Source organism: Bubalus bubalis, chromosome 9 (genome assembly GCF_019923935.1).
Source record: "Bubalus bubalis isolate 160015118507 breed Murrah chromosome 9, NDDB_SH_1, whole genome shotgun sequence".
NCBI lineage: Eukaryota > Metazoa > Chordata > Mammalia > Artiodactyla > Bovidae > Bubalus > Bubalus bubalis.
In genome coordinates, this window is record NC_059165.1 from 20,361,103 (window position 1) to 20,375,542 (window position 14,440).

Here is a 14,440-nt window from a genome sequence, read left to right on the forward strand (position 1 = left end):
GTGTCCTCCAGTATCAAATATTGCAATTAGACAGCAAATGAATAAAAAAAAGTGGGTATCAAATATTATAATAAAATAATGAATGAAATGAAATACAGAATAATCTTTGAAACAGTACTGAAAATTCAATCTATATAATTTACCAAAACAGTGAAGAGAGCTATTCCACCAGGTGGAACTCTTCAGCTCTAACTGACTGTGGAATACACAGTAGTTTATTATTTCAAGGTTAACTGATGTACAGGCCCTAAATCCCTGTAACCGTCAATGAATTCACCATTGGTGTAAAGGTGTAATCCACTCCCAGCTGTGCTTCCAAATTCTGGGCATACACAAACAGGGAAACATGGCCAAGAGCCCCCGTCCTCCTCTGGGCTACCAACATTAGACTTCCTTGGGTTTCATGTACTTCAAACCTTTGATAAAGAGAAAACATTCATTTTTACAAGCTTTTATTCACTAGATAGAAAAGAATCTGAAACTCAGTTAAGAGCTCTCACACAGCCTTGGCTTTACCTGCTCTGCCGCCACTCAATTATGCCTCGAGCACCATCATTAGCATCAATGATGATTTGGGCAGTCAAGCCCTCTGAATCTGAAAAAGCATAAAAACATACCTTTAAATAAGCATTTAAAAAGAGAACTATTTGATACAGATTTTAAAGACCACACCTTTGGTATACAGAGGTACTGTCAACACTGATCAAAAGATGCTAAGATACAAATACTTATATGAATAAGCAAACTTTTGCTAACGAGAACCACTAACTCATAGAAATCTAATCAACTGAGAACAGGATAAAATAAGCAATTGGAGCTATGGTTTTATTTCTATTATTTTAATCCATTTCAAGAGGAAAGGAAAATGGGGATAGCTGCAAGAAGTAGAAAGAAGAAGGAAAAACTGGGGAGACAAAGAGAGGAAATGCAGAGAAAAATACAGACATCAAAGAGACAGAGAGAGACAGGGGTACAAAAAGAAGTTGGGATGGGTAGGAAAGAAGGGGAAAGGTTAGGTGGAATAAAGACTAAGCTTAACGTAAATTTTCGAATCCCTTTTTATTCTGTATTACACTGTTCACCAAGCTCAGTATGTTACCAATATCTGTTATTCAGTCTTGAAATAGTAACTAAACCAGTTGCTGTTTTGCTCTGTTTTTTAATATGTTTGACTTTTATCTTTTAAATTTCAGAAGCTCCACCTTACTCTCGGATCCTTATGACAGCTGTCTAGGTGAAGAAGGGTAAGGAGAGGGGTATTCTCTGTGAGTCAGGAGATCAATAACGTCGAGGAAGAATACAACATCAGGATTTGTGACTAGAGGCTACAGGGCAGAGGCCCAGTCCCACCATTTCCTAGCTGCGTGACTGCAGCATGATTCCTACTTTCTCTAAGCCTCAGCTCCCTCATCTGTAAAACGGGCAAATATAACAGACAGTAAAGAATCTGCCTGCAATGCAGGAGACCCGGGTTCGATCCCTGGGTCGGGAAGATCCCCTGGAGAAGGAAATGGCAACTCACTCCAGTGTTCTTGCCTGAAGAATCCCACGGACAGAGGGGCCTGGCGGGCTACAGTCCATGGGGTTGCAGAGTCGGACACGACTGGGCGACTAACACTACTACGGCTACTACTACTAAGGATGATGGTCCCAATTTACAAAACACTTGGAAATAAGAGCATTAGAAAGCACTAACCCAAAGCTAAATTGTTCAAATTATCTCTGAGTACAGGGAAGATGATGTACTCTGTGAATTTTCTTGGTGTGAACAATAATAACCTTTCAGTAACTGCTTGATATAAACAGCCTAGTCATTGGAATCTTGTATTTCTTTTGTATAAAAATGGAAACTTTCCAAATAATAAATTAAAAACTGATTATTCCCTTCTGCTACTTCCAAAGTTGTCACACTGAGCCTCAGAAGTGAGTGAGGAAGTCCCACTCCACAGGCCACAGTTCAGGGCCATGCTTCTCCCCCTTTAACCCAGACTCATCTCCCCTCTGCCAGGAACACCGTCTAACCGAGGGACAGGGAACAGGCGACCTCAGTGCTACTCACCACCCCCTCTCCCCCCACCAGGCCATCACATCTGAAAGTTTCCAAAAAACTTTCCAATATCGACTGTCCAAATCGTGAACAGGAGTTTGTGCGTTAATAGGAAGAATTTCTCTTTTTAAAGTAATCTACATAAATTTGTACTGAGGTTCAAGTTTTACCTTTCAGTCTGTAACGAATTAACTGAGTCTTTTCTAAAGCATGAAAGGAAAGAGATAAAAAGTCAAAACAGAAGCAGAGAACACAACAAGCAAACAAATGCTGTTCTTAATCTAAGAGAAAATAAAAACACCTGATAATCTGGAGATCTAATGAAAACAGCAAATTAAATTTTGAAAGGAACATGACTTCATAAGAACTAATTCTATTTTGAAGATTACAAATTTGTTTATAAAATAATTGCAATGTTTAAAGAAGCATCACACAGGAATTCTTAAATGTCTTTATGCTGTCCGATGCACACAACTACAATATATGAGGGTCTTTAAACTAAATCTAAAAGCTCACCATATTTTCACATATAGCTGAGATTACCAAATTTCACAATGATCATTTCTGATTAAAAACTGAAGAAATTTTATTTCATTTGCAGTGAGTAAACAGAAACAAACAAACAAAAAAGGCCAGCATACCTAATCTAGGAGGAAATGAAGTGAAAGGAGCCATGATAAGTTCCACATGAGTTAAATTCACGAGGAAATATTCTTCTAGTTCTGGTATATCGTCCTGCAAAAATTCACCCATTAAATTCTCTACAATTATGTTCTCAAAGTAATTACCTCTCACAAGCTGTTTTTTGAAATTATCTTTTAAATATATATATTTAAATGGTATACAGAAAACATAAAAATCCAAACACAGAGTAGAAAAGATTTAAGTCAGAAAAAAAAACATGCCTTAGCAATGATTTTTTTGGATTTAACACCAAAAACAAAAGCAATAAGAGCAAAAATAACAAGTGGAACTACATCAAACTGAAAAGCTTCTGCATAGCAGAAGAAAACATCAGCAAAACAAAAGGCAACCTATCAAATGGAAGAAAATATTTGCAAATCACAAAGATCCAAAATATATTTTAACAGTCATATAAGTCAACAGCAAAACAACAAATAATCTGATTTAAAATGCAGAGGAATGGAATAGAAATTTTTCCAAGGAGGATATACAAATGGCCAACCTGTGCATGAAAATGCGCTCAATGTCACTAACCATCATAGAAATGCAAGTCAAAACCACAATGAGACATCACTTCACACCTGTTAGAATGGCTATTATCAAAAAGCTATCAGTGTTGGTGAGAATGTGGAGAAAGGGGACCCCTTACACTGTTGGTGAGAGTGTACACTGGGGCAGTCACTGTGCAAAACAATATGAAGGCTCCTGAGAAACTTAAAAATAGAACCACCAGCAATCGCACACCTGGGTATTTATCCAAAGGAAATGAAAATGGAATAATGAGGAGGTATACGCACTCCCATATTCATTACAGCATTATTCACAGTGGCCAAGTTACAGAAACAGCCTAAGTGTCCATCAACAGATGAAGGGGTGAGATGTGGTACGTAAGATGGAACATTGTTCAGCCACAAGAAAGAAGGAAATCATTTGTCTTGACAACAAAGATGGATCTTGAAGGCATTACGCTAAGTGAAATAAGCCAGACAAAGGAAGATATACTGTATGGTAGAACTTATATGTGGAATCTAAAAATAAAGAGTCATCCTCATAAAACAGAGAATAGAAAATTGGTTGTCAGGGGCTAGGTGGGGAATTTGGGGGTGGGGACAGGGAAGGAATTGGCAAAAGAGTACAAACTCAGCTATAGATGACTAAGATCTCAGGATCTAAAGTAAAACACTTTATTTTGATATTTGGCAAAACTAATACAGTTATGTAAAGTTTAAAAATAAAATAAAATTAAATAAAAATAAATAAATAAATAAAGTAAAACACAGTGATTCCAGCCGACAACACCTTACTGTGTGAAATTTGCTGGTAGGGTAGAACATGTATGTTCATATGCACACAAAAAGATAAACACATGAGGTGATGGAGGTGTTAACTAGATATGCAGAATCCTTTCACAATGTAAATATAAATCAAATCAACACAATATATGCTTTAACTACCTTCCAATTTTATATACTTTTTAAGACTTTACGTAAGTTTACCATGCAGTATGGGTTAACTGTACTTCAATAAAGCTGAAATTTTTTTAAAAAAAACACATAAAACTATTAAACTTTTATACCTGATTATATGTTATTATGTTGAACCACATGAAATCATTTTATATTGATTTCAGTTTTTACCTGGACTAATATGTAAACAATTATATAACTATACAAGCTTAATATTATTTGAAATATAGTAAGAGTAAAAGATTTTAAATTGCTTTCATATCCAATTAAGAGTGAAGAATAGAATAACACGGTGGGAAAAACACAGGCTTTGTAGTCAAAGAGACCTAGTACAACATTTCTGTAATTTTAGGTGCATTGTTAAAACTTTCAGGCCTCAATTCTGTCTTCTTTGTTTTTTTTGGCCACGCTGGGTGTTCGTTGCTGCACATGGGCTTTCTCTAGCTGCGGTGAGCAGCGGCCACCCTCTAGTTGCTGTGGAGGCTTCTCACTGCAGAGGCTTCTCTTGCTGCAGAGCACAGGCTCTAGGGCTGGCAGGCTTCAGCAGCAGCGGCTCCTGGGCTCTAGAGCACAGACTCAGCCATTGTGGCGCACAGGTTTAGTTGTCCTGCAGCACATGGGATCTTCCTGGAGCAGGGATGGAACCCGTGTCCCCTGCATCAGCACGCAGATGCTTAACCACTGGACCACCAGGGAAATCCAATTCCAATTTATAATGAGGGAAATAACAGCTACTTTGGGGACTTCCCTGGTGGCTCAGATGGTAAAGCGTCTGCCTACAATGCAGGAGACCCAGGTTCGATCCCTGAGTCAGGAAGATGCCCTGGAGAAGGAAATGGCAACCCACTCAAGTACTCTTGCCTGGAAAAACCCATGGATGGAGGAGCGTAGTAGGCTACAATGGGGGTTGCAAAGAGTTGGACACGACAGAGCGACTTCACTTTCCCTTTCTTTTTTGGGGGATATTGATTTAAAATATGTAAAACTGGTTAAACATAATGCATAGCAGATGCTTAACCACTGGACCACTAGGGGAAGTCCAATTCCAATTTATAATGAGGGAAATAACAGCTACTTTGGGGATATTGATTAAAAATATGTAAAACTGGTTATACATAATGTATATGGAGTAGCTGGCCCTAGAGCGAGTCCCTACAGAGTGATAGATACTAGCGATGGTTAATTTTCATACAATACTATGATTAATGACTAACAAGGCTGGTGCTCAAAACAGGAGGACTAGCAAAACCATATCATCAGCAACTAGACAGACAGCAATATCTACACAGAAATCAGTATACATATATATATGAATATGTAATATCAGTATATGTATCTCTCTCTTCATTCTGTTTAATGGAGATATGTTGCCACATGAAAAATTAAGAAAATACAAGTTACTGACTCTGTCTTCGATAATACACAGACCAATGAATTACAAAATTAGCGATGTATAGGGACCGTCTCCCATCTACCCTCGCTGTACCCCGTCCCCACGGAACAACTCTCCTCAGTCTGTATAGACTGTATATATCCCCCCAGCCTGGTTTATTTCTGCACATACAAACTTGTGGTCTTTTAATCTTGTGCTAATAATCTAAGAACAGAAAGGGCTACAAAGACCTAGGGAGAAACAAAGGAAACTTTGAAATTCTGTGTTCATAGAACAAGACTCTGTAAACTAGACCTCTGAAAGGTGACTTTCTGCTTTAAAAACTAACATATCTGAGGAATAATTTATTTTCATTGTTACATCAACAGATACTATATTTGAAAGAAGATCACCTTAAAGTTTCATCAAATCCTGTGTCGTATGTCACAGAGAATTCTCAAATTCTTGTATTAGGTCACAGTGTCACAACAAAACAAGAATTACTGACTTCAGATGGTAGATGGTTTAGTACTTTTCCTTTTGTAAATGTAAAAAGCTTCTGAGAAAATAAGAATTTTTAAGAAACAGAATCCCCAAAATACACGGTAATTGAAAAATCATTTCCTAAGGCAATATTCACTCTCTCCCTCCTCCACCCTCTGCCTCACAGTCATCTCCTACCCTCTCCATAGGTATTATTTTCATAAACCTCTTGGAAGTGAATTTAGGTAGTTGAAACACCAGGTCCCAAAGCAGCACAAGATTCTGCAATGTGAAAAATCATTTAAAACACAATTTCAGTCACCAACGATTACTTTAAGCTTGACCATAATCACATCTTATACCATCAGCCCCTAGTGAGTTTCCTGCTATCTCTAATTTAACCAGTCTTAACAACTAAGACGCTGACCTACATGGCTTCACTGCTCCAATGAATCCTTCAGAGTAATCAAAATGCTCCTCTGGAATCTCTCAGGCCAATGCCATCTTAAAGGGGACTTCTCTAAAGAGATTTTCTTTATCAAAAGTTGTTTCTATAATAACATACACGACAACAGATGACCCTATCTAGACCAGAACAGAATCCCTGTGTGGTTAAAAAAAGAAATCACAAAAAGAAATAAGCTGATTTAAAGGCACCAGAGCATTTAATCGATTTCTACTTGTTCGCTGGCTATTCACGTTTAGTGCAGCAACAGCAAAATAAGTGTTTTACCTCAAGGATAGTAATGTCGATGGCTCCTGCTGTTTCCCCTTCTTCTAAAATCAGAAAGCCAATGACCGGGACAAAGTCCGCATCTGGCTCAGCAAGGTTTCCTTCTGTTTGGTTCTTTCGGCTCAACATTCCAGGAACTGTGGCATACGTGACATTAATTGCTCCTAAGTGAATTGGATGGGAAAAGATTTTATAATTAAGTTTTTTTTTTTAAAAAATAGGAGGTTCAAGAGGGTGGGGACAAAGGTATACCAAAGATATACCTATGGCCAAAGGTATACCTATGGCCGGTTCATGTTGATGAATGACAGAAACCAACACAATATTGTAAAGCAAACATCCTTCAATTAAAAATAAATAAATTTTTAAAAATAACATTACGAACTTTTTGACTTTCGTAAAAGCACCTCAGTAGCTGCACTGTTGGCCCCCAATTCTTCACCCCTTCCTACGTGTCTGGCCTTTACCATGTAGGGCTCAGTGATACTGCGCTGTGGGCAAGGCAGACGCCCCGCCTCTAGACTTTGGGTTGACTGTGTGACTTATTTTGGCTGCTAGCGCAAAGGCAAAGTGATTGTGTGCTAGTTATGAGCCTAGACCTGATGGAGTCTGCATGTTTTTGCTCGCCCTCAGTGCCTCTACCGGTGGCAGGAGAAGAATGAGAGGCATATTGGAACAGAGTCACCCTGGGCCAAGCCCAGCTCTGTTAGTGGACCCATAGCCCACCCGCTATCATATGCTGTATGACTGTATATTGTACAGCATTTTGTGACTCTAGATAGTACAATGTTCATTTTTTTCCCCATTCCTGGTTTATTTTAGCAATGGCTTTCATCCACCCTAGTAGAATACTTAAAAAGCACCTGCCTGGAAATTCCATTCAGTCTAGAGTAACACAAACCTAGAGATCCGAATTCTCTGTTGATGAAAAGCTTAACTGTTGTGTTAGCCTCCTGCAGCAAAACAAATCTTGATGAAAGAGCAAAATTTAACACTCCGTGTGGTTCATCACTGGCTTCTACGGTCAGAACAGCTGCGTATCCTTGAGCGTCGAGCAGAGCGGCGCCTGCTGGTGAAACTCCTAAGAAAGTCAGGGACCACAAGAAATCGAACGGTGATTTGGCATTAACTGCTAAACACTTAAAATATAATCTCACTCTCTGAAACACAGTAAAGTAAGCAGAAAGTGGTTACTGTTACTTCTCTAACAGAAATCTTTAGATTGACAAACAGAAGCTACCTTTTACTTTTCTTCTTAGGTAGTAAATCATGATTCTTTTTTGCTTGACCAATTATTGTTATTAGTTGCTGTACTAGTCATCTGAATTTCATAAAGTGATCAGAAACTGAGGATTACTTACACAAATTACTAAATCTAATTTATCCCATATAACTGATCCAGAATCCAAACTGGGAGTTGATGATGGACAGGGAGGCCGACGTGCTGTGGTTCATGGGGTTGCAAAGAGTTGGACACAACTGAGCGACTAAACTGAACTGAGTATAAAATTAATTTTACCAAATTCTACCTTTGGAGATGTATTTTATTCCATAGGAAATACTTAGCAAAAATTCTAGAGTTTTTAACTGAATCTATAAGTATTTTCATGCTGAGCTGATTTGTTTGGATCTAAACTGTTACAGGGCAGATGATATTTAAAGTAACATTTTTTAAATCGGTATCCACCTAATCGTTAAATATTGCTGCTGCTGCTGCTAAGTCGCTTCAGTCATGTCCGACTCTGTGCAACCTCATAGACGGCAGCCCACCAGGCTCCCCCGTCCCTGGGATTCTCCAGGCAAGAACACTGGAGTGGGTTGCCATTTCCTTCTCCAACACATGAAAGTGAAAAATTAAAGTGAAATCGCTCAGTCGTGTCTGACTCTTAGTGACCCCATGGACTACAGCCTACCAGGCTCCTCCATCCATGGGATTTTCCATGCAAGAGTACTGGAGTGGGGTGCCATTGCCTTCTCCGATCGTTAAATATAGATAGCAACTATTATTTTTTCTGAAAATACCATACCAGAAAAATAACAATAAAATTCTGCGTTACCTTGTGTCCTGACATCATACAGAATGACCTGGTATACTTCTTTCTCCTCAGGAATATTGTCATCCAACAAATGCACAGATATTGTTTTATTCAATGATCCCTGTATCAAACACAAAGAAATTCATCCTTCTACTGTCACTGAGCACAAACTATCTTCTACTTTTATTGTCTTTATAAACCGTGCACCCAAACATAGTTTCACGTAAACTGTTCTGTGGCTTAAAAAATAAAGTATATATTAAAAAGAAAAACATGACTCCTAGGAAAACAGGCTTAAAGTAGATAGAGAACAAACTAGAAGATTTTGAGTGCTGAGTTAATGTATGTAGATCTTATCTAATAAGCAATGTAGCACTACTAAAAATTCCAGACAATGCAATTGTCTGGAGAGATTTCTATGGCAATGGTGAATGGGAATAACTGGAGTATGGAAAACAAGACCAGTGTTTTAGGGAAACCAGTTAACAGAAGTCAAATGTAATCAAGTAATCAAGGCAGAAGGTTATAAAGGTTTGGCTTATGTTTAGGCAGTGGAAATGAAGAGAAAAAGAATTAAACATGTCAGCAAACGAGAATTCCTATCAAGTGGGTGTGGAAAAGAGAAGATGAAGAGTAACAGTAGAGTGTACTAACTTAGTACCCAAGAGCTGTTTTTACATAGTTATCTTTCACCAATCATCTTCTTTCCAAATATCAGAAAGAACACCTAAATGCAAGCTCAAAAACACTGTGTGAACAAGAGATAAAAAGACATTTGTTTCTAGGGCTATATTAGCTGTTTCATAGCAGTGAAACATTTACGTTCCAAGGGCAATTAGCGTTCCACGAGAGTGAGGAGTAAGCAAAGAGGGACAAGAGTATTCATCATCTGCAGAACGACACAGTTGCCAACACTGGGAGGGCAAGAGGCCAAGAGGGCTTGCCCCAGATACGAAGCCAGCGTTTTCTGTTTGCTTAAAGGAGATCCAGTCACGTAAGCACATATGCAAAAACAAACCCCCTCCTGAAGTCTTAGAAATCCTTTGAGTTCCTAAGGAAGTAGCTCCCTTATCAATCTCTGTTAATCCTTGTATTACATCATCAGAATTTTCCCATTTTCCTCACAAAACACAGTTTCCTCCAAGAAGTTCAGTCCAGTTTTTCCTGGTGCTATTACCTCAGGAAAGAAGAGTTGACCAGTAGAGTTAGCAAAATTGAGTTCTAGGTTTTGCCCAGTAATTTTCCAGTTAACAGTAACATTTCCTCGACCAGGGGGTGTTCGTATCACATGGAACTGTAAGATTTCTCCTGCAAGTCAAATGTACAGATTGATGAATGTTTAATGTAAAATGAACTTATTCATTTGAAGTCAACAAAACCCAAATCCCACACATGCAACTGCTACAACGCCTTTTCTAAAAACATTACAAACCTGTTCTGTTTGCAATTTTCTAGAAGCTTTATACATGCTTACTGCTTGTTAACACATTACTGCTGATTCTACTTCTAAATACTTCCATTTAGTAGAACTTCAGGAAGTTTAATGTGTAAAAGTTAAAAAGCACATGCTAAAATGGAAAACACAAACTTTTTATACACTCCAAAACATGCACCAGAACAGAAATGTTCTGTAAATTTAATAATTAAGTCCTCATAGTCAAAATTAGCAATAATACAAGTAAATTCTCTCTTCACTTCTCAAAAGGACTCAAATTCCTTACACTGGTATGCAATGTGATTTTACACAATGCATGCATAAAAATGCTTGCAAATACCTGAAAATCACATTTCTTTAAATTGTAACTTACATATACCATCAATGATTTTGGTTTATAAAAAGAAATACAAAGGAAAAGTGTCAAATCTGTATATCAACCTCTGTAACTTCACCAAAGTTACAGTTATCCTTCCTGGATAATTGAGGCATTTTAGGTACTTTCCATTCCTGGCTTTTATCCTCATGTAATACTTTATAAAACTGAAGAAAATCAAAACAGACATCTCTTCTAAATAACTTAAAGTGAAAAGTAAGCTCCTATGGAAACTGGTGATGGCTTGCTGAAAATATGCTGCATTCAAAATTTTGATGATGATGAACACATTATACTAATGAAGCATAGTACTAAAATGTAATAATAATTTTAAAAAGATAAGTGAATTAATGTTTAAAAAGCTTTAAAAGAACACATCCTTATTCAAATTTTATAGCAGAGACATATAGTTGAAATCTATGCATATTCATTTAAAAATCACTTTAATTTAGTTATCTAAACAAGTTAAATACTTCCGACCTTTTTTAAAGGAGACTAGCAATAAAAATATCAACAGTTTTTTCCAAATATATTTTAACTACCACAGCTTTTTTACTCTTGAAAATAAAAAAATTAAATAATTACTTGTAACAGGTTTCTTGAAATATCATAAATTAATTAATTTAGAGATTATCTTAATTTCAATTTGTTGTTGTTCAGTCGCTAAGTCGTGTCTGACTCTTTGCAACCCCATGAACTGCAGCACGCCAGGCTTCTCTGTCCATCACTATCTCCCTGAGTTTCCTCAAACTCATGTCCCTTGAGCCGATGATGCCATCCAACCATCTCATCCTCTGTCACCCCTTTCTCCTCTTACCCTCAATTTTTAAATTACTAATAAACAAAAAATTTTCATACTACATTTGAGCACACATAACTTTAATGCAATAAATTATTTTGGGACAGCAGAAAATATAAGAAAGCAAAAACATCAGAAAGACTTCTAAATAAAATTTCACAAAGCAATTCAATATTTAATGTATACATTTTAAAATGTTTCAATATGAAAAAAATGTTTAACTGTATCATGTTAGTAGGCTATGACTTGGATTTTTTTGAAACAGAAAGGAAACACTATTAGAATGTCCAAAGGTTAGGATATAACTGAAAGAATGGGTACAGTCAGCAATAATTGCCATACCATCCAAAACATTGATACTTGTGTAACTCAGAGGAATAAAACACAGACACTGTCCTGAAACCCTAGAGCAGCTCTCTCGTATACCATGCAGAATTCCATAAGGGTTTATTACTGAAAGCCATGGAGAGACCTTTGGAGTTATGAAGCTGTTTCACCTACAGTGTTGTCTGATGACACAAATATAAAGTTGTATAGAGTCATGGATTTCAAGGAAACATAGTAATATTTAAAAATGAAAATTATGTAAGTTTGAAAAACTACTAAAGATGTAATAAAAATACAAATGGCAAAAAAAATGTAGATCAATGAAAACCCATGTTGAAGGGGAACCTGTACATTTCATAATAAAAAATTACAGTTGTAAGATGGTACATAGAGATTTGGGAATAAATGCACCATTAAAAGTGAAACTAAAAATGAAATGCTAAGAAGATGTAAAATCCTCCTCTGAACTTATTACATGTAAAAATACTCAGTCTAATACCAATTTTAAGACCACTTTTGAAAATTTAACGATACCACGCAAGTAACTTGCAAGAAAATATGACAAGAAACACAATTTGAAGCACAACACACACTCATAAAAGGTAAATCAAGCATTCCTTAAACACATAATTGTATAAAGCTACTGAAAATCATATCAGTAGTATGAATGATGTGAAGATTTTCTATTAATCAAAAAACTCTGCCTCTTTAAGGAAGACTGCTAAGAATTAGGTCCATTTGAAATGCTTCCTAGGAAAAGTTACCGGAAAGCTACCTTCTACCTAGAGAAGGAGTCAAAGAATATAGGAAAAGGAAAAAATTAGAAATAGGTGCTCAGTTTTCTAAATATAATGGAAGGACAGAAGATAAGGCCTAGAGGGAAAGTCAAATTTTCAGATAACAAATGTCTCAACGTACTGCTTCTAGTTTTTTCCCAAGATGAAGCCCTAGGGAGGGCCCTCCCCTACGGAAAAGTCTAACTCCTAGAAAATCATCTTGATATGAAGTCGAGAGTCTAGCAAAAGTCAGTGATACATTTTAACTCTAAGCAGATGATCTATCATATGCACCCTTGGCCTAGCCTAACACAAATAAGAACTAGGCATAAAATTTGTTTTAATAACCCAGAGTGTTTCATCTACTTGTTGCAAAACAAATCAGGATTCTTCTCACAAAGATAAACATCAACTACAATGTATATAACAATAATGGAAAACTAAAATATGGGAAACGTGTTTTAATAGATTCATGTATACATGGTATACAGGTACCATCCAGATTGACTGTGCTCTACAACAGAAAATGATTTAAAACAATTACAGAAATACAAATAGTATGAAACACATACTGTCAATAAGAACAGTTAAGATAGAAAGTTGAATGCTTCTAATATAGCAGTTTGATAAATATTTTTTAAAGAATCACATCTCTTGTTCAAATATTTGATATATGCTGTCTCTAAGAAAAGGAAATATTTTAAATCTATTGAACATGACATAATGATTCTGATGCTGCAGAGCTGGGTGAAGTGAACCATCTAACACAGATTTATAAAGAGTACATTTATACACAGCATGAGATAAAAACCTACTCTCCCATATTTCTCAATTCTGCCCATTACATTTGAAAGAAAGTAATATTTACCACTGGGCATCTATCCAATTGCCTTAGGACAAAAATGTAGAAGTAGGATTTTACAGAATTCAATATATTGTTAAACACCAGGGCAATTCCTCCCCATGAACTGAAAATGTATCCTAAAGCCAGAAGTTCAGCACAGTCCACATTTTAAAACTAATCACATAAATGAAACTCCAACACTAGGTCAAAAGCAATGTTAACACTGCCCAAAGCACACATGGCATTTTTATAATTTCATTTCCTTAGCAGTTATCTTTGAAGAATCACCGTGAAGTTTTCATTTTTGTAAACTTTTGCGTGATATATATTTCTCTATGCAATTTTGCGGTAACATAAAGAATACACACACAAAATGCTGAATTCTTGAGGCTGAACATAATGCTTTTGAAAAAAAGAAAATTAACTTAGACTCTAAGAAAAGGTTCAGGAGGAAAGGGAAAGAAAAGTAAACTAAAAAAAATAGAAATTTCTTCCATTTTTTATTTGGAAAATGTAAAAAGTCTAGGGAGTACTAATAAATGAAAGCAATTCATCTTTCTGCTTCCTGTACCAAACTCATGCTCACAAGTTGATATGATAAAGCGGCTATTTAACCAATACCACACGTGGACCATGTGTTTTAAGAATCAATCATTTTTCCTGTTTGCATCCTCCTGCAGATATTTAGCTGTTGGAAACTGCAGAGACCACAATCTGGCTTTCAGGCTAAGTTCGGTCAGGTGAAAGAGAACACGGGTGTCAGATGTGCAGTTTCTCCAAGACGACTAGGAGCTCAGCAGACAGCCTATGTTTCTTCAGAGCCCCCAACCTACCGCTACCGCCACCATCCAGATTTCCTTAAGATGAATGTGGCACTAGCTCCTTTACAGTTCTAATCCCCTTAAAGTGATCCAGGACATCCAAATACTTTTGTACTCCTAGAAAAAAAATTCCATCATATTGCTGAAAACCCCACTCCAGTACTCTTGCCTAGAAAATCCCATGGATGGAGGAGCCTGGTAGGCTGCAGTCCATGGGGTCGCAAAGAGTCGGACACGACTG

At 36.9% G+C, this 14,440-nt stretch overlaps 1 protein-coding gene and 1 non-coding gene across 6 annotated transcripts in view; one reads left to right on the plus strand and one right to left on the minus strand.

The window, feature by feature from the left end:
- Positions 1–14,440, minus strand: part of ADGRV1 (adhesion G protein-coupled receptor V1) — a 543,743-nt gene that overhangs the window by 404,305 nt on the left and 124,998 nt on the right. For all 5 annotated transcript variants that reach the window (XM_044947303.2, XM_025292226.3, XM_044947302.2 and 2 more), the window contains 7 exons: positions 9,999–10,129; positions 8,843–8,942; positions 7,687–7,866; positions 6,786–6,949; positions 2,689–2,782; positions 517–595; positions 278–416 (listed from right to left, as the gene is read on the minus strand). In XM_044947303.2, the coding sequence (XP_044803238.2) occupies positions 278–416; positions 517–595; positions 2,689–2,782; positions 6,786–6,949; positions 7,687–7,866; positions 8,843–8,942; positions 9,999–10,129 (887 nt within the window). The remainder of the gene's footprint in view (positions 1–277; positions 417–516; positions 596–2,688; positions 2,783–6,785; positions 6,950–7,686; positions 7,867–8,842; positions 8,943–9,998; positions 10,130–14,440) is intronic.
- On the plus strand, positions 4,943–5,015 carry TRNAC-ACA. Its single transcript has one exon. It is a non-coding gene; the product is annotated as a tRNA-Cys (tRNA).